This window comes from Aegilops tauschii, chromosome 1 (assembly GCF_002575655.3).
Source record: "Aegilops tauschii subsp. strangulata cultivar AL8/78 chromosome 1, Aet v6.0, whole genome shotgun sequence".
In the NCBI taxonomy this organism is placed as follows: Eukaryota; Viridiplantae; Streptophyta; class Magnoliopsida; order Poales; family Poaceae; genus Aegilops; species Aegilops tauschii.
In genome coordinates this window covers 23,896,058-23,915,837 of record NC_053035.3, presented here as the reverse complement: position 1 = coordinate 23,915,837, position 19,780 = coordinate 23,896,058, and the positions used below count along the sequence as shown (strand labels likewise).

General features: G+C 43.2%; 2 protein-coding genes across 6 annotated transcripts; one reads left to right on the top strand and one right to left on the bottom strand.

The window, feature by feature from the left end:
* The first annotated feature begins 444 nt into the window (after window positions 1–444).
* LOC109775777 (uncharacterized) lies at window positions 445–6,821 on the top strand. Its single transcript, XM_020334474.3, has 3 exons — window positions 445–2,108; window positions 2,173–2,386; window positions 6,391–6,821. The coding sequence occupies exons 1-3, from the start codon at window positions 1,983–1,985 to the stop codon at window positions 6,507–6,509; spliced, it is 459 nt and encodes a 152-aa protein (XP_020190063.2). The 5' UTR covers window positions 445–1,982; the 3' UTR covers window positions 6,510–6,821.
* Window positions 6,822–11,145: 4,324 nt separating this feature from the next.
* Window positions 11,146–16,282, bottom strand: LOC109775781 (putative disease resistance protein RGA1). Of its 5 annotated transcripts, XM_073506765.1 has the most exons (5): window positions 16,083–16,282; window positions 12,295–15,986; window positions 12,176–12,219; window positions 11,810–11,929; window positions 11,476–11,697 (listed from the first exon to the last, which is right to left on the bottom strand). In XM_073506765.1, exons 2-4 carry the CDS (start codon window positions 15,911–15,913, stop codon window positions 11,825–11,827), a joined length of 3,768 nt encoding a protein of 1,255 aa, XP_073362866.1. In that variant the 5' UTR covers window positions 15,914–15,986; window positions 16,083–16,282; the 3' UTR covers window positions 11,476–11,697; window positions 11,810–11,824. The 5 variants fall into 5 exon arrangements, 2 of the variants coding, with proteins under 2 accessions (XP_020190067.1, XP_073362866.1); XM_020334478.4 differs by lacking the exon at window positions 12,176–12,219 and having other exon boundaries at window positions 11,146–11,697; window positions 11,823–11,899; XR_002235891.4 differs by lacking the exon at window positions 12,176–12,219 and having other exon boundaries at window positions 11,207–11,697; window positions 11,810–11,899.
* Window positions 16,283–19,780: the final 3,498 nt, after the last annotated feature.

Below are 19,780 nucleotides of genomic sequence, written 5' to 3'. Positions count from 1 at the left end.
CGTGCATCCCCAGGAGGAGGGGGTGGTCGGGTGCATGCCGGGTGTTGCGCTCGTCGCCGGGAGTAGGTAAGAGGAAGGGGCGACCGGGGGTTTGCTTGGCGCGACGCGCGTAGAAGGGAGGAGAACCAGGCGGCAGCCTCATAGCCGGGAGGAGGAGCGCGGCGGAGGGGCATGGCCCGGAGGAGGAGCGGGGCGGCCGTCGCATCTCACGGAGGAGGAGGCGTGGAGCGGCAGGAGGTGGGATGGAGTGTGGGTGGAGGATGAGTGGATAAGGAGTAGGAGGCGGATGACTTTTGTCGGTAACGCGTGCGCTCGAGACAGCCATCCGGCGCAGCTGCGCGATTCAGAATTTAGGAATAAACAAAACATAGACATACAAAATGTGTTTCCAGAATCGGAAATGCAAAGACAGTTGAATAAAACATTAAACTACAGGGCCGCAAGGTGTACACTTGTAACTTCTAACACAAAGCCTCTCCCACTTTTGGGACGCGCCGCAATCCAGTTCTAGGGTTCGTCGAGATTTTTCCTGGTGGGAGGGAAAAATTCGTGGTGATACTAGATCGTTTGCACAAGTTGTTGCCTCCCCTTCTTCCCATTCTCCTCCACCAGATCCGTCAAATCTTGTGAGCAGAGGTGTTGAGATGAGAGGAGATGGCTTTGGGGCCGGCAGGGCCAGGGCGCGGGTCGTTTCGACTGCGGTGGCGGCCGCCGCGAATCCAATGTGTGGAAGTGCAAGACGGCAACGGGGGATTCCTCCTCAAGCAGGGCTCCTGGATCTGGAGACTCCGGATTCGACAAGTGGGATGAGGCGGTGGAGGGTAGGCAGGCCATTCCTCCTCGCTGGGAACGGTGGGGAGGGGAGGATGACGGCGCGAACTCTTCCCATGGAGTGACGGAGGCCGGGGGTGCTCGTGATGCGCCAACTCGTCAGGGTGATGATAGGTCATCCCGCGCGGCTGGCAAGAACACTTCACCTCCGCGAGTCGGCGACCCCCCTGCGCGTGCTGGTAACATTGCTCCATCTTCTGGTCCCTGTCAGATCTGTAATCTGGCAGGGCACTTTACTGCTCACTGCCCCCATGCTGTCTTTGATTGATGCAAGAAAAAAGGGCATCTATCTGCTGTCTGCACCGAGTTTCTCCCTTGGGAATGCTTGCCTGTGATGTGTGCTTTTCAAAGTAAAGGGCAGGGGTTCCACTCTATTCCTGATTTCAGCGTTGAGAGACAGGCCAGAGAGCGAATTTACAATGTGGTTGTAACTATTCTTGAGGGCTCTGCACCTACTAAAGATATCGAACATGAGCTTAGTGTGCACGTAGGTCAGGGGTGGCGCTGTTCTGCCAGGTTCTTTGCCCCCCAAAAATTTGTCATGACAATGCCTAATCCAAGAGAGGTAGACCGAGCTCTGTTTGTTGAGTTTAGCAAGCTTAAGAAGTGTGGGGTGAGTGTCAAATTTTCACCCTGGTCTGATGATATCGATTCTGATGGTTTACTGGAAGTAGCTTGGGTTAGAATTGGGAGGATCCCTCCCAACAAGCGTTGTGACAGAACGGTTGCTTATGTTGGGGGGCTGGTGGGTGTCACTCTGGAGATAGATATGTCCACTATCAACCGCCCTTCTTCAGTTAGAGCTAAGATTGGATGCCGCTTCGTGGACCAACCTCCTGCCTCAGCTGAAGGAATGTTGGGAGGTCGCTTTTATAGATTTACCTATGAGGTGGAAGAGGTACTGGTGAAAAATCCAGTAGATGAGGGCATGACTTTCTGCTGTGTCTAAGGGTGATACAAGCAAGCCTGACCAAACTCCAAAACGCAAGCGTGTTGAACAGGAAAAAAATGATGATAAATATGAGGCTCCTGAACATGGGAAAAATGGACCCTCCTCCCATGGTGGCAAAACCTGTCGTTTGCAACCACAGGAGAGTGAGGTGTCTTTTTCTTCTGATAGTGAGGTCGATAGCACCTTACTCATTGAGTCTATGGCTAGAGACCAGGAAGAAGCTGGGCAAGGGGAGTTTCATGGCACATCAGACTGGCTGGTACCTGTGCAGCCTGCTCTTTCTCATGCGTTTGCTGATCAGGGGACTCCTGCACATGTGGTACAGGTGAAAAAAAACTATTAATCTCACTAAGTTGTCATATGCTGAGGTAGTAACCAACTCTTCTCAGCTTATGGAGGTGGATGGAGATGTGGATCCAAAAATGAAGATTTCCAATGATTACGTGGTACAGCTTCCCTCTCCTAATTGCAATGACGAGTTGATCCTCACTCCCCCTCTTGCTCCCGAGGAGTTGCATAGATTCAGCAAACGTAACTTGCAAGGTATGCAAGAACATGTGGAAGCTAAAGCTATGAAGCTCGCAAGTAAGAAAAATTTGGAAGGTAACAACCGGAATGCTTGCACAAATTCTTTTGCTGCTTTATCCAATACTGATTTGATTAGTAGAGCGACTAATATGGGGGTTTGCATTCCTGATAATGATTTTACTTGTATTGATGTGCTTAGAGAGCTTGAGTGCGTTAGAAGAAACTTAGAGGAGAAAAACGATCCTGTGATTAATAATCAGAACTGTGAGGATGACATCTTTGTCACAAATGAATTGGGTAAGATGGCCCCTGTTAATCTAACTTGGCTGGACCAAGATGAGATTGTACATGAAAAAGAGACATCTAGGAAACCTAGGAGAAAACCCAAACGAAAATCTGTTGTCAAGCTTTCTAGACCTGTGACTAGAAGCCAAAAGAAAGAGTTGAATTCTGATATGTCGATAGGTAGCCCTACAAAGCCTCCTGGTAGGGCTACTAGGTCCCATTTTCACAAAAATTGTTCCAGATGAGAGGGCTCATCTGGAACTGCAGAGGGGTGGGCAAGAAAGGGATGGCCACCTACCTCTCTGATATGATTAGTGACCATTCCCTAGATTTCCTGGGTCTTCAAGAAACCATGAAAAAAGAGTTCACTCCTAAATGTTTAAGGAGAATAGACCCCTATGACCAATTCAAATGGAACTGGATTCCATCTGAAGGAAAATCAGGAGGCATCTTGTGTGGGGTTCGTCATGATACTCTGGAAATTGTGTCTTGCAACAAAGGCAAGTACATTCTCCAAGTTATCCTTAGTGACAAGAATAGAAAATGTAAATGGGGTCTGTTGGTGGTCTATGGGTCGGCCCACGAGGAATTTAAGGAGGAATGCTTGCTTGAATTGGCTGCCATGTGCAGTAGTATGCAAATTCCTTATATAGTGGGCGGGGACTTCAATATTCTTAGACAATCAGGAGAGAAGAACAAAAAGATGGCGAACCATAAATCCACAGACCTCTTTAATTCCATCATCAATACCCTAGCCCTCAGAGAAATTCATGTTAGCGGAGGCAAGTACACTTGGACTAATAATCAGGCTCATCAAACCCTGGAAAAACTTGACCGCATTCTGATGTCAGAGAGCTGGGAGGACTTATTTCCCCTAGTCTCGGTCAGAAAATTGGTGCGGGAAATATCAGACCACAACCCCTTATTGCTTTCATTGAGGGAGGAAGGGCATGACGCCCCCAAACCACATGAATTCCGCTTCGACCTCTCCTGGATCAAGGATGAGTGTTTTATACCCTGGTGAGTAAAATTTGGGGGAGGAGGGTTTTTTCCTCAGACCCCATCGATATCCTAAACATGAAAATTAAGAGGTTTAAGACCTATTTTAAGGGCTGGGGTTCGGACAAATTTGGGCATAATAAAAAGATCAAAGAAGAGCTTAGGTTGGAGCTGGCTGAACTGGAGGAGCTAGAAGAGCTAGGACCCCTGTTGCCAGAGATGTATAGCAGAAAGATAGATGTTTGCTTTGAGCTCCATGAGTTGTTGGTCAATGAGGAGATTTACTGGCTCCAACAGTCTCGTGAGTGTTGGCTTTTGAAAGGAGATTTAAATACTGGTTACTTTCACAAGATAGCTAATGGTCGCAAACGCAAAAACACCATTCATTCTCTGAAAGCTGGGGAGGTGGAGATAATAGGTACGGATAACTTGATTGCCCATGCCACGGATTACTATAAGAATCTGTTCGGTCCAGCACCAGGTAATCAGTTTCACTTGGATCCTGATACCTGGTCAGTTGATGAAAAGCTGGATGAGGAGGATAATAAGGACTTATGTCGTGAATTCACAGAGGAAGAGGTGAGAGAAACCCTGTTTTCCATGGCCCCCCAACAGAGCTCCGGGACCAGACAATATTCTTGTGGAGTTTTATCAAGCCTGTTGGGATATAGTGAAAGGGGATATTATGTCTCTTTTTAAGCATTTCCATGATGGGACGCTGGATGTACAACGTCTCAATTATGGGGTGATCACTCTTCTACCTAAGGTTTCTGGGGCTGATAAAATTCAACAGTTTAGACCTATATGCCTCCTTAGATGCCCATATAAACTTATCACCAAAGCCATGGATCGTAGGGTTGAGAAACATGCTTACAAACTAATCAGCCCCACCCAGAATGCTTTTGTGAATGGTAGGAATATCATGGATAGGGTTCTGTCTCTTCATGAAATCCTTAACTACACCCATGTTAAAAAAAGGGTGGGCATTGTGTTGAAGCTCGACTTTGAAAAAGCCTATGACAAAGTCAATTGGGACTTCCTGTTGGAATGGCATAGATTACGAGGCTTTAATGAAACCTGGTGCGGTTGGGTTAAACAAATCCTGCACATTGGCACGGTTAGTATTAAGCTCAACAACTGTGTCGGGCCATACTTCCAGAGTGCTAAAGGGGTGCGCCAGGGGGACCCCCACTCCCCTTTCCTTTTTAATCTTGCTGCGGAGTGTTCGTCTAAGATGATTAGAAATGCTCAGAAAAATAAGTTGATCGTTGGACTAGCCCCGGATTTGATCCCTGATGGGGTTGCAGTGTTACAGTATGCGGATGATACCATTATCTGTATGGATCATGATGTAGATAAGGCAGTTAACCTAAAGTTGTTGCTATACATGTTTGAAATGATGTCTGGTCTCAAAGTGAATTTCCAGAGGAGTGAGATTCTAACTGTTGGTGGAGATGAGAATATCATTAGAGAATATGCTGAGCTCTTTAACTGTGACATTGGCAGTTTCCCAATTAAATATTTGGGGATGACAGTCAGTTACACCAACCTTAGAAATTCAAACTGGGAGTTCATCATTGTTAAATATCTCAAGAGGTTCGAGGCTTGGATAGGCAATGCTGCCTCAATGGGGGGCAGGCTCACTTTACTTGATTATGTCCTCACCCAACTCTCTATCTTCCATATGTCTATGTGGCTCATGAATAAAACGTTCATTGAAAAGCTGGATAAACATAGAAGGAGATTTTTCTGGCAGGGGTGTAATAAAAAAAGGGAGATACCACCTAGTCTGGTGGAACAGGATCTGTAGATCCAAAGAAAAAGGTGGCCTGGGGGTCAAGGACCTCCGAAAACAAAATGTTAGTTTAATGATGAAATGGTGGTGGAAGCTAGAGACCCAAAATGGGGTCTGGCAAGATATAGTTCGTGCTTGTTATCTTAGAAACAAGACTGTTGCTGAGGTAGGTCCTGAATTTTCAGACTCGCCGTGTTGGAAATCTCTTCTGAAGGTTAAAGAGGTGTACATGGTGGGGAGAAAAAACAATGTTGAATCTGGTAACCTGGCTCGAGTTTGGATGGATCCTATTAATGGAATGCCTCCATTCCAAGAGCGATAGCCGCAACTGTTCTCCATTTGCAACAATCCTGAGTGCACTGTGGAGAAATTTCGCCATACTGTGGAGAATACTTTCTTCTGGTGCAGGCTGACACGTGACTTATCTGAGCAATGGGGTGTGATGCGCGACATTGTTAACACGCTTCCACTGACCAGTAATAATGACATGGTGACTTGGGGGCTTAATTGTAATGGCAAATATTCTACCAAGTCTGTGTATAAATGGCTGGAGAGCTCCATCAGCGGGTGCCACTATAGGTGGATCTGGAGAGCTAAACTGCCTCTCAAAATTAAGATCTTTCTTTGGCAAATGTCATAGGATGCAATTCTTACTAGGCAAGTGATGCGGAGGAAAAAATGGCCAGGAAATCCTAGTTGCTCTTTCTGCAAGGATGTTGAGAGCTCTCAACACCTTTTCTTTACTTGCCCTGTGGCTAAGTGTGTTTGGCGCTCCATTGGGGTGTCGCTGGGGACTGATAAGTGCCCCAACAATTACTGACAGTTTTTTGCTTGGTGCTACACTTTTTGCCCTCGTGAAGAGAAGTTCTATACGGTGGGGCTTGCGGCTGCTTGCTGGGCAATTTGGCTTGCCCGTAACCATGCGACCTTTGAGAAGAAGCTGATCAAAACACCTTTTGAGATAGTTTTTTTATGTGTTCGTTCATGCTTTACTGGACAGGGTTGCAGCAGGGGGGAGACGCTGAAGAGCTGCGGGCAGGAGCTGATGCTGTCAGGGCAAACACGATGCAGCTGATGAACATGTGCGACGCCGCCAGACAGTCGATCACTGGCGAATGATTGTTGCGGGAGAGTAATGCAGAAGTGTGCTGCACCTAGTCGCATTTTGCTTAATTTCTGCGCTGCTAGTCGTTTGGTCTCCAGACTTCTGTTGTTTTGGTACTTGCTCCTGGTCGGGGTTGTAATAGTTTGACTTAGTCTGGTCTGAATTTGTAGTGCTACTCAGGTTTTCACCCCATAGCGTTCGTCACGATGTCGGGCAAATGCGGTGGGTTTTCTGGTAGTGCTTGAACTCGCTTTCCCTCTTTCCTTTCTCCCTAGATGGTTTCGGAACTGTTGTATTTCCGTTCATTTGCAATGGAAAGGGGTAAAGCCCGGTTCAAAAAAAACTTCTAACACAATAGACAAGAAAAAAAATAGAGAAACTAAATGAAGTATAAGAAACTGAAAGGTACCTTCATCAGGATCGCATGAAACAGCGTGAGCTAGATCCTTGTACTCAAGGCTCTCGAGCCGTTTTTGTAGGCGTGCATAAAGTGGCATCATATTTATAGCTGGGTAGTATTCAATGCGGAGCCTCCGAAGGGCTGAGTAATTCCCGTCACTACCTGGTACAGATGCTAGGTGTTTGCATTTCTCGGTGTTTTCAGAAATGGCAGTTGTCCCAAACAATCTAGCGACTTCAGTAAACATATTTTGATCTTTTCTTATTCTGTTAACCTGCAAAAAAGTGTGCAAGGCATGATTCAAACCTGCAATTTCCACATTAAGTTTATGCCGCGCTATCCAACCAAGCAACTCACCTAATGTGAACACTTACATTTTTTTTTCTTTGTTCTGTTTGTGTCCCACAAAGCGAGAAACTCGCGGGTTAACCTTTTTTTTCTGGTTTCATTTGGCCGACAACGTGGCTTACTTCTTTCTTTTCCTCTTCCTGGTTTTGTTTGGCTAGTTTTACTTCTTTTTGTCTCCTTCTCTTTACATTTACATTTTCTTTTCCTTTTATTAATATTCATGATTTTTTTCTAAAATTATTGAACATTTTCAATTCCATGAAAGAAAATCGAATCCGTGAACTCTTTTTCAAATCTACGAACTCCTTCCAATTTTCATCAACTTTTTTTACCAAAATATTTGGAAAAAAATCAAAATTGATGATACTGACCGGTTTAATGTAGCGAACAGGTCTTTTTGCGCTATTTCCTTTTTCTTATTATTTCCTGTTTATTTTCAATTTTAATTTTTTCAGAAAATATTCGCCATTGTAAAAATTTATTTATAAATTCAGAACATTTCATATTTAAAAATTTCGTACAAAACATACAAATATTCACATTTTACAAAATTGTACAAAAATTTAAAAAATAATGTTCCTGTCTTTCAAATTTGCACATTTTATTTTTGGAAACACTAATATATTTCGAATTTAAGAAAAAAACAGGAAAATATCATAAAAATTTGAAACCATTTTTTGTATTTGAATGTACTACTGGTGCCAGGCCTACATGCGCTCAACAGGAGCGATGTCGTCGCCTAGTTGGACCAAGGCATGAGTGATTATTCCATTTATTGTCTGTTTTATTCATCAATTCATGTTTATCCTTTTTGAACTTTATTATTTTTTCGAAACATGTTCAAAATTTTGAAGAAAAAAATGAACACCAAAAAGCAAATCCTGTTTTGAAATATTGTTTACAATTTTTAAAAATAGTTTTGTTTCAAATTTTTTGTTCACAAATTTAAGAAATGTTTTCGCTGAAAAAAGGTTGATGAATTTTAAGACAGTACGTGATTTACAATTTGTGTTCAATTTTTTAAAAAAAATTGTTCGGAAATTGTTAGCAATTTTGGAAAAAAATGTTCATGTTTGTAAAATATTCATACACTGTTTGAAATTTAAAATTGTTGACAAATTTCAAGAAATGTTTAGGACACAAGAAAATGTTCATGTTCATTGATAATGATGGAAATTGCAAATAACGGAAGCATTCAAATTTAAAAAATCTACATGCTCACGGATGCACCCTCCTGGCCTACCCGTACACCCATCGTTGAACTTGGTCTATTTTTGGACATTCTTCAAATGATTCAAACTTTTACAAGAAGGTGGGCATGCACATGGTAGGCATACATGCCAGGTTTGTACCAATCCGGACACCGTTTGCATGTTGCGACACGCCCGACAATTTATTGGTCTTTTTAGACTGAGAAAATTCAATAAAATGCAAAACTTGTCAAAAACCAAATAACTTGCCATGATGCCTTGGATTGGTCATACAAGGCCATGGAAAAAATGAAGGCCATTTCAAGGATGTCAAGAAACAACGTGGTCCCACACAGAGCTTTCTGGCGTTCCCGAACACCCTTCTTTCAACATGGTCTACCTTTGTACATCATTAAAATGACCCCAACTTTTGCAAACAGGTGGTCATGCCTACGTTGGACATCCATGTCAGATTTGAACGATTTCTGACATCGTGTGCAAGCTACGATACGTCCGGCCATTTATCGGCTTTCCTTGACCAAGAAAACTCCATAAAATGTAAATTTTGTCGAAAACCAAATCAATTTGGCATGGTACCAATCATACAAGGCCATTAAAAATTGATGTCATTTCAAGGATGTCGAAAAACAACTTGCTCTCAGACAAACACTTCTCACCTACCTGGACATCCACGTTGAACAAGGTATTTTTATGGACATCCTTAAAATGACCTTAACTTTTTGGACAAGGTGGGAATGCCTATGATAAGCGCCCATGTCAGTTTTGAACGATTTCCGACATGATGTGCAAGTTGCGACACATCGGGCCATTTATCGGTATTTTTTGAGCGAGAAAACTCTAGGAAATGCTATACTTGTCGAAAAACACAAGCAACTTGGCATGGTGCCTTGAATTGGTCATACAAGGCCATGAATAAAATTGAAGCCATCCAACGGATGTCAGAAAAGATAAGCATGCTCTCGGAAAAAAATGTTCATCATGTATTATATAAATGTTCGTTGTTTTCAAAAAATTTATCAGGTATTCAATAATTCTTCACGTTTCAAGCAAAGCTCACCATATTTAAGTAAAATGTTCACAGTACATTGATGAAATGTTCACTGTACATAAAGAAATGTTCATCGTGTATAGAAAAATTGTGCAGCGTACATTTGAAAAATAAAGTTCACAGTATAGTTTAAAAAATGTTTAGTATGTATTTTAAATTCCTTTATAAAAAAATGACAATTCAAAAAATGGTTCAGAATTCGTAATTTGTTCACAATTTAAAAAATATTCCCGTGTTCAATTTTTTTTCCTTTTCTAAAAATGTGCTCACATTTTAAAATTTATAAGAATTTCGAATTATTTTCCCCATTTCCAAATACTGTTCGCGTTTTGTAAGAAATTTTGTCAACGCTTTTTTCCAAGAAATGTTGTTTTTTAATGGATCTGCCACCATAGTTGGTACTTTATCATTAAAGATGCATTTTTTTTAAATATCCCCAAGTCGGGAGTTCCACTCACACTAGCGTCTTTTTATTCTACGTCAAATTCCCATATTTTGTAAGAAAGTGCTCAAAGTCGAAAGCTCCAGAAGGCTAATCAGGACGCATAGGTGTCCCGGACAAACAAGCGTTCAAGATCCCATCAGAGAATACGATATTCTCTCTAAAAAAACCTTAGTAACGATATGCTGATTTCAATCAAGCTTATTTTACGAATCAAGCTTAAACAATGAGATATTCTTCTCTCTGAACGTTAGTTTAGGACAGGTGGTACATAGAAGAGAAACTGTAAACCCGAAAGGGCTCCATATGGAATGCCGATAAATGTTCTTTAATTTATATATAAGGAAAGGAGACCGGCTATTTCATAAAGATGTTGGAAAAATTCACTGAAATTCCTGCTGCATTGCAGTTATACATGTTCATCTCATTATGCTGAATAAATTCATTACTAAGGGTTGTTTTTTTGGTAGAAGAAATTATGTTGGTTATTGGGGAATGGATAAAATCATAATACCAGGTAAAAGAAGGGGATTGGTTGTTTATGGACGGCTTTGTAAAATAAAATCCCCGTACTACCATGTTTTATTAAAAAAAGGTTTATGGGCGGCTTTGTAAAATAAAGGGATTGGTTGTTTCCTGAATTTGGCTTCTCTGGAATTCCTGCATCCTAGTCATACATTTTCTTCCCCACTATAATCCGTGCAGAAGCTACTCCTCGTTAGAGATGGCAGACTAAGGCATAGCCTAGTGGTGGGGAGGGGTTGATGCCTTCCCACCCACCCAGGTTCAAGGTATGGTACTTGCAATTTGGATTTGTTGCACTAATTATACTGTAGGGGGTTCCATTACAGTCTTTATATCAAAAAAAAAAGGAAGCTAGAGATGGCAAGCAACGGACCGTCGTAAAATGGACGGAAGCAGGTTTGTGCACGGTGAGTCGGTGACAACAGCCTGCGGTGTGGGGCTGTTCCCTTCTGCTCTGTTCAGGGGACATGTGTGCCTGCTGGAACTGAAGAACTAGAGCATAGTCAAAAAAAACTGAAGAACTAGAGTGAGCTTACTATACTACCATGGCTGTCTATATAATTTCTTTGCTGCGATCAGCTCTGGTTTGCGGCAGAACAAAATGGTGGAAGCTGGCACCTGCACTCTACTCTTCTAAAATCATGTACTGTATGTTCATCCTGAAAGGCACTGGTAATTTGAGATCTTCCAACTTTGGTTGCAGACTTTTGTGTACATGGCGAATTGGCAAGCAGAGACTAGCACGTCGTGCACGCACACAATCAGCTCTCTGAAGCAGCCATAAACACACGGACAACTAAGCAGCTGTCTCTAACTCTGAACTAACCAGATGTCTGCCTGCATTAATCAGCGGTCTGAATTAACCAGGATCGTGCTCTGCTCTAAAGATTATGTAAAAGATGTGAAATAGCACACCGTATTACTACGGTGAACTGTAAGTACACATGGAAAACAAAAGGCTCGATCGCCAGCACACGACTGCAAGTGCACTTATAGTCACGCACGATTTGCCCAAGGACATGCTTGTTTGTTCTGCACAAAGTAAACACGATTCAGCACGACCTTCTCTCTCCAGTTCTGCAAGTTGAAGTTCATTTTCCCCCATGCTTCAGGCCTTCGGGCGCCTTATTTTCATCAGAGCTCACGGAGCAGGCAAATAAAAGAACTTGACTCCCTTGAAGAGGGCAGTTACCAATTGTGTTCATCACTTGTATGCGCACGAGCGACCCTGCAAGGAAATTAAACACATTCAGGTCAAGAATGGTGAACATACCGAAACCGATCTTTTAGCCTACAAACTTTTAGAATCAAAGATGCAAAGAAAAAAACCAGGAACGTACATGGTATCTGTACCTCTATGCAGACTCGCGCTTGCACAGTGAAGGAACAATGTCAGAATTTCCAGCATTTTGGTTCCCGTAGTTTAGGCCCTGTACATGGAAAACAATGTCAGAATATCTCTGTGAACATTAATAGCAAGTCAAACTTTACAAATAAATGATAGTGGGATAGACATAAAAGAATGATCTGTGTACGGTCACTACACAAGGGAGCATACTTCCATGGTGTATTAACTTTTACCAAAATGATAGAAAATACAGATCGGCCACACATGACGACGTCAATCCAAGTCAAACTTACGGTATACAAATAAATGATATTGGAATAGCCATATCAGAGAAACTGTGTACGCGGTCACTACATACCAAATGTGAAAATACAAGGAGTTGGATAAACTTGAAACTACAGGCTGCAATATGTACATCTGTAAACTATACAGATGGGAAAAGAGATACAAAATGGGGTAAATGAAATTGAAAGGTACCTTCATTAGGATAGCTTGAACCAGCCTTAGATAGATCCTTCAATTCAAGGCTATCAAGCCGTTGTTGGAGATGTCCATAAAGTGGCTTCATATTTAAAGCTGGGCAGTATTCAATGCGGAGCTTCTGAAGGGCCGAGTAACTCCCAAGACTTCCTGGTACAGATGCCAGATGTTTGCATCTATTAAGGTATAGATATTCCAGTAACGGTAGGTCTCCCAAACAATCCAGCGACTCGAGCCCATCGCAATTATGAATATCCAAAAAAATGAGTGCATCTAACTGCGCTGGCATGAAACGAAGCTTCTTACAGCTAATTATACGCAAATAATCAAGACATGGCAAAGGATTAATTCTGGGTGAAAGTGACTGCTCTAGCAAACATGTGGACGTGAGGTCATTGAAGTGTTCCGATGATGATGCTGTATCAGAGTGTAGTATACTCTCCAACTCTGTATCATCCTGCCCCAGTATGGACTCAAGACTGTTGCAATCCATCATAACAATACTTGTGAGAGATGGCGGCAGAACGAAAAGCTCTGTCAAACTTCCACAATGATATATTGTTAGTTCTTTTAGATTTGGCAGGAGTTGATCCCTTACTTGAGTACGGCATCCTTTCCCCTGGGTGTGTCCTACTAGCTTGCTGCAGGAATTAATGGATAAACTATTCAATGATACCAAGCAACGGAACTCTTCTTCAGGCCAGTAGATGAGCATATCACAAGATTCGATAGTCAAATGCACAAGCTGACCAAACCATTTCCAGACCCCAACAGTTGGCTGCAACGGAGTTGAGCAGAACAAAAAGTTGCAACCATCCAACCGCAGGTTCAAAAGAGATACTTCACAATCCTGATCAAGTTCTGTTACTGGTGCTGCTTCTGTATCATCACTGACGGACAGGCCAACCCCAGACAAGCAAGCCATATACCTGGACTTAAATATTGATAAGGATAGCTGTGCCTTTTCTTCTTTTAGAGCTATAAACTTGAGTTTTGGTGCTTCAGGCAGAATTGCTAGCTTTGGGCAGTCCTTAATTTTAACATTCTCAAGCTGAGGAAATGCTAACTCTTCTCCTTCTGTTGCCACACATCTCTCAAAAATCTCCAATTTTTTTAATCTGAGATCTTTTAATGCTGGAAACATTGCAGATGAATTGTGATTGCATAGGCTTTGAAGTTTGTTCAACCTTTTCAAAACAAGAACTTCAAGGGACTTAAATTCACCGAATTGGGGAAATTCCTCACACATTGTACAACCATCTAGCTGGAGCTCGGTCAAATGCTGCAGAAAATTAAGACTTAGCACCCATGCCGAGAAGCCAGTACCTCTGTAGGAGTGTATTCCTAGAAACTCCAGTGCAGCATGAGGTTTAAGAGCATCAAGCACATTCCTGTGCTGGCCCAATTCATCAGTGCTGTCATCACCCCATTTAAGAGATAAATGTGTAAGTTTATCTTTATTTCCAAGGCTGCATGCTTTAGCATCTACTTCAGTTGCATACTGAAGACGAGATAGCTCTAAATCACCACCAAGATTCAAGTCCTGTAGTTCTCTAATAGTACTGCAACCAGGACTAGAGCTCACCACAAAATATGTTAGAGTCTGTAGAGAAGTGAGTTGCCCGAGGCCTGGAGGCATGCACTTCAATGATGAGCATCCATTTGTATAGAGGTGACGGAGATTTTCCATACACTTCATATCCTCTGGAAGTCGACCAAGACGTATGCATTTACAAAGGTTAAGAGTCTGTAGATTATACAGTATGCTTATTTCCTCGGGAAGCTCTTCGATCAATATGTTATTTGAGAGATCAAGATACCTCAGGTGCTGTAAGTGCCTTGGTTGGAGTGGAAGTTTTCTCAATCTGAAGAGTTGCAGTGCTCGCAGATGATTGTACTTCGACAAGTGTGGTGCTGAGTCACTGGTGTAGGCATATGGATACAGCAGTGTCTGGAGAGCGGGAGAGTGTTTCATCAGATAATCATCCAACAGAGTTCCGGTATACCAATATGATGAGAACAAGTAGCGTGTAGGACCAGTGGACAGTAACTCCTTTTCATTAGGCCTATCAACTATAGTAAGACAATCTTTTCCCATAACAGACAAGGCAATGTCATGCATAAGATCATGTATCTTGCATATTGTTCTAGGACGGAGCTCCCCCTGCCATTTTCTTCGAGGGTTTTGTTTGACATCTTGAAAGAATGACCTCCAAGTTAACTCATCAAAAATTTCTCTACCTACCTTCTCAAGATTGTCACCTTCTCTCAGTGGTATGAAATCATGTGCCATCCATAGCTGAATTAATGTTTCAACATCAATCTCATAGTCTTTGGGAAATATAGCACAAAAAGCAAAGCATTGTTTCAAGTGTGATGGCAAGTCATCATAGCTGAGCTTGAGTACAAGAAAAGTTTCTGTGCCATCGTTGCAAGTGTTGCTTCTGGCTAGTATGTCTGTCCATTCTTTCATGCTAGTCTTGTTACTCAACATAGACCCAAAGGCTTTGGCAGCTAAAGGAGAGCCTCCACATCTCTCCATAATCTTATCAACCACATCGCTTAGCTCAGCAGCCTTTGGCTTTTGCAAACAGAATGCTCTATTCTCAAATATTTCCTTCAGAAATACTTTATCTAGATTTCTGAGATTATGGCTATCAGCAATACACATCTTCATAATTCGTGCTACTTGCACATTGCGAGTGGTCGTCAATATTGCACTCCCCTTCCCACCGTGCTTCAGGCAGGTTTTCAGTTTTTCCCACTTATCAGCATCTTCATTCCATACATCATCCAACACAATGAGGTATCTCTTCCCACTTACTTCTTTCTGAAGGTTCTGCAATGCCTTTTCACGATGGATCTCGTTGGTCTCACAGATGATGTTTGCAATCTTCACAACATCAAAATCATCTGACACACAACACCACCTCTGGAGCTTGAAATGCTCCTTGATTATAGGGTCATTGTAGACAAGCTGAGCAAAGGTGGTCTTGCCCAGCCCGCCCATTCCAACAATGGGAAGGACGATGAGATCCCTGTCGCCAGCTTGATCAATCAATATATCCACGATCTTCTTCTTCTCTTCGTTTCTGGACCTGCTGACAATATCCTTCTCAGAGTCAATTATTATGGAATCTGTGTTGCGCCACTGCTTGGATGGTGGTGCTTGCTGAGTTTTGTTGAATCCGAAGTCATTCATCTCTCTGACAAGGCCCTCAATTTTGCGCACAATCCTGCACAACTTCTTGCCCATCCTGTAACGAAATACAATGGGGTTGTGAGCAGGGAAGAGGCTTACGATGTCAAAGCCAAGCTTCTTGTAGTGTCCCTTCTTCTTGGCGTCACGCCGGAGGGCCTCGTACTTGAACTCGTCGAAGACATCCTTCGCCTCATACGATGCCTTCTTGAGCGCTTCAAGCCAAGCACTCACTCCAGGCCGGGAAGCTCCTTTCTCCTCCGCATCTTGGATGACATCCAAGATCGCCAGAAGCTTGCGCTTGAGGGTCTCACGCTGCTCCTCCATGCCATTCATCACCTTGTACTGGTCCAGCAGGTAGCTGGACGCCTTGTTTGTCAACATGGATACCAGCGGCCTGACTACAAACTCTGCCATTGTTGCTCTCGTTTCAGTCCTTCACAACTCCCAAATGAAAGAGCTCACGCGCCGACACAGGGAAACACAACCACTACACAGAGGAGAAAATGGTCTGGGGTTAGGGATGATTCAGGGCAACTGGCGCTGATTTTCCGGAGGAGGTGGCTGTGGAGTGGAGGAAGGATACCCGAGAGGTGGAGGAGCCTGTTGGGGAAGCACGCCGGAGACCCAGCCGGCGGCATCGACGGCAACCGAGCAGCCGCACTGTGAGGCCGCGTGCGGAGGCCCGAACCGAGACGGCGGAGAGACGCGGTGAGAGGGGAACGTGGAACGGAGCGGCGCCCTCACAGCTCCCAGCTCACAAGAAAACACACACACAGCCACAGGAAACACAGGTGCTATGCAGAGCAGAGGAGAAATGGTGTGGGGTTGTACAGATTCAGATCAAAGTCAAGTTGACGAGAGCGTGTTCACTTTCCGCCCACCTCGATGCTGTTGGTCGGCCACTTTGGCATTCATACAAAATATTCCTTCACCATGTGAGAAACTTTGCCGAGGCCACCATGTGAAAGCATGTGTTTGCTCATAAAAATGCACCCACCACCGAATCCACTTGACGTTAAGTATTCTTAGGATATCATTACTATTCTTAGGATATCATTACTATTTAGTCACTCTAGCAGCTCATAGTTGATTTCTGCAAGAGTTACTACCTGGAGACCAGCGTCCAGGATTTCTATCTCGTGAGCAGCAGGATTAGTCTGGAAAAATGCAGCCACTAACTCCACTTGAAATTAAGTATTCTTAGGATATCATTACTACTACTAGTCACTCTAGCAGCAGAAGATAGTCATTACCTGGACACCAGCGTCCTGGATTTATCTCTCTAGCCAACGTGGCAGCATGTGCGTGCTCTGCTCACAGAAAAATGCGTCCACTTTGAAATTCAGAGCATCTCCGACCCCCTCCCTGTCCGGCTTGGCGAAGAAATGTGGGTCCGAGCCACAAATGGACAGCGACGCGAGCAAAAGGGAGGAGCCAGGAGAGGTGGTCGCTCGGGGTAGAGCGCGGGAGGCCGAGCCGGCGACGTCGACGGCCACCCAGCAGCCACACGGTGGGGCCGCCTGCGGGGAGGGGGAGGCAACCCATGCGGCCTCGAGGAATAAAGAGAAGGTACTGGAAGTTGGGGTTGCAACGGGGCGTTGCCCTCGCCGGCGGCAGTGGCGGCGGCGGCCGGAGTAGGGAAGAGCGAGGCGGCGGCGATTTGGTTTGGTGGACGGCGGATGAGGAGGTGGACTGGACGGAGACCACACTTTTTGTTTTATATAAACGCACTCAAGCACGAACGTTCGCGTGATAGCGTGGATGCGCGACCCACCATTCAACGTGCACATCCTGCCGCTGCATCCAGACGGCCCAGAGGGTTTCTGTTTTGATTTTACCCGTGCGTGGCAATGATCCATGTGCGTGCATACCTTTTTTTCCTCCTTTGAAGCGCTTCTTACTGGAATTTCTGAGTGTTACATGTCCAAATTTGCGGTAATTATTCATGGTTGAAAAGGCTCATATTTCACCCCAAATGTGGGTTTGTCATAGAGATCGGTCATAAGAGGCATTCAGTTTTCATCTTGTGTTTTTGAACTTTTTAGAACCGTCTGCATTTCACTGTTTAAGAATATATATGGAGAACATTCATGGGCTGTGACTACAAAATCCTGGTAGTCTCAAGGTGTTTGCATGGCTATTGTTTAGAGGCCTTTGCTCATTGGGTTTTATAGTCGACGAGATATTCAGAAGGTTGAACGGTGACCGCCAAATATGTGTGTAGGAACACTAGCTACTACATCTTAGTGTCGCATCAATATTAGTTTGATATGTGTTCACGTGGGCAAAAAAGGGAGGGCCTTATAGACTTGTTCTTATCTTCAAGGTTGTTGTCGAAATACGATAGCTCGGCCTGTAAGAAAGACCATTGTCTAATGCATGTTGATGATGCCTTCTTTTACTAAATCAAGGCACGCCATCACTACTAGTCTATGAGCCATTATGTCGACGAGCTATGATATTATAGATGAAGGAAGCAAAGTGAAATATAATAAAGTATGAGAAAAAGATATTCGAGCGGGTAGTAAATGATGAATTCTCAGCATCTCCAGCATGGAGGTTCTTTTACTTGAGCATAACAATGCAGGCAAGTGGTCTTTCTTTGTGGATTTTATGGAGAGAAGATCCTAATAGTTATGTGATTGTGAGAAGAATGGTTATTTGGTAGTTTTGGTTCTCGTATTTTGTGTTATTTATGGGTACCTAAGTTCTTCCATAGGGCCTAGCTAGTTATGCTCTGTCCGAGTATATGGTACAATCCGTGGTTCGATATTGATGAAATAACTTTGATTGCTATTGTAATGAAAATTGGAGAGTTTGAACTCTTTCTTCTTAAATAGTACAAAGAATATGGGATGCAAATTCATTAGAAAGAAAAACATCCTTATTCACATGATCGTCTTGATGGGGGCATCATGTAAGCTTTGTACAAAGACATATGGTGACTACATATAATGCCATAAATAATTAAATTGTGTAACTGATCATTCGTAATCAAACCAAGGGAACCATTGTACGTACATAATAATAAGTGTCAATGATGAATGACATTTTAACAATCGTTCGGGATCGAGATTTTTGTTGATTTATGCACATGTCTGTTGTGATGTGTATTTCTATTTGTGGTTGTCTCAAGTAAAAATTAATAAACACTAAGAAATTTTGGGGAGTTCGATCACAAATGTTGTTTCTTCTTCCTTTAGCCATCACTAGTCATGCTAGGTTGCTAAACCACAAGTTTGTGAGAGCACCCACACTATAGCAAACAAAAATATGATGGGAATACAATCTTGTAGTGGTGAATGGGGTTTTATGGGTTAACGATGGAGAGAGAGATGCCTGGGGACTTCAAAGTTTTTTTCTAAGCCTGTGGACCTTATTTTCATAATTCGAGATGGAGTCCAACTTCTGGAGTGTTAGTGTTACATATACTGAATGTGCTAATGCACCATATAGATGTTACTTTATCGATAACTATGTGTAAAGTTGAATGAAGAATAATAAATAAAAGGCCAATATGTGAAGTTTGGTGAAGCAACGAAGTTTGCACTTACACCCTTTCTATAGATAACTAATTCCTTTATGAAGTAAAAGCAATGCTCGAAACTACAACAGAGATGTGTCAGGAACCGCATAAGGAGAAGTCTATGGAGTGGCACTGGTAGTTGCATGGAGACATTTTTAACCCCGTGGACCCTATTTTCATTACCAAGGAGGAGCCCAGCTTGTGGCATGTCAACGTTGGATACATTGGATGCAATAATACATCCTGGAGATATTAGTTACTTGACAACTATGACTACACTTGAATGACCGAAAGTGAAGAGGTAGGCACGTGACATTTTATGAAGCAATGAAGTTTGTACTTAGACGGGATATTCAATTTGGCTCATGTATATAAATAAATATTGGTCCCAACTATAATAGAGGTATGTGACAATTGCGTACAATATGGAGAAGTCTATGGAGACACCGAAAATGGCCGACACGATGAGTGGCACCAGCGATTGAATGTGGACATGTTTTAGAAATGGGATACATTGGAAATTTGAGTCATATATCACTCGTGAGGACACACCATGATTCCTTGCAGCGGCGGGTAGAGCTCCGGCGGGGCACTGGAGCTCATCTCCGTGGCGGGCAGTCGGAGCTGTCACATAGTACACGAGTGACGGAGTCGTCTCAAAGGGCGGAACTTTTCCTCCACCTACTGCAGCATCGTTGTGGTCACGCCGTTGTTTCCTCCAATCACTGTCTGAGCATTCACACATATGTGAGCTC

Coding starts and splice junctions, on each gene's coding strand:
- LOC109775777 (XM_020334474.3), top strand. CDS start 1,983: ATGGCTAGAGACCAGGAAGAAGCTGGGCAAGGGGAGTTTCATGGCACA. Junction 2,109..2,172: donor CTCCTGCACATGTGGTACAG/GTGAAAAAAAAC, acceptor AACTCTTCTCAG/CTTATGGAGGTGGATGGAGA. Junction 2,387..6,390: donor AAGTAAGAAAAATTTGGAAG/GTAACAACCGGA, acceptor TTTACTGGACAG/GGTTGCAGCAGGGGGGAGAC.
- LOC109775781 (XM_073506765.1), bottom strand. CDS start 15,913: ATGGCAGAGTTTGTAGTCAGGCCGCTGGTATCCATGTTGACAAACAAG. Junction 12,220..12,294: donor TTCAAGCTATCCTAATGAAG/GTACCTTTCAAT, acceptor TACATATTGCAG/CCTGTAGTTTCAAGTTTATC. Junction 11,930..12,175: donor TCCTTGTATTTTCACATTTG/GTATGTAGTGAC, acceptor TAATGTTCACAG/AGATATTCTGACATTGTTTT.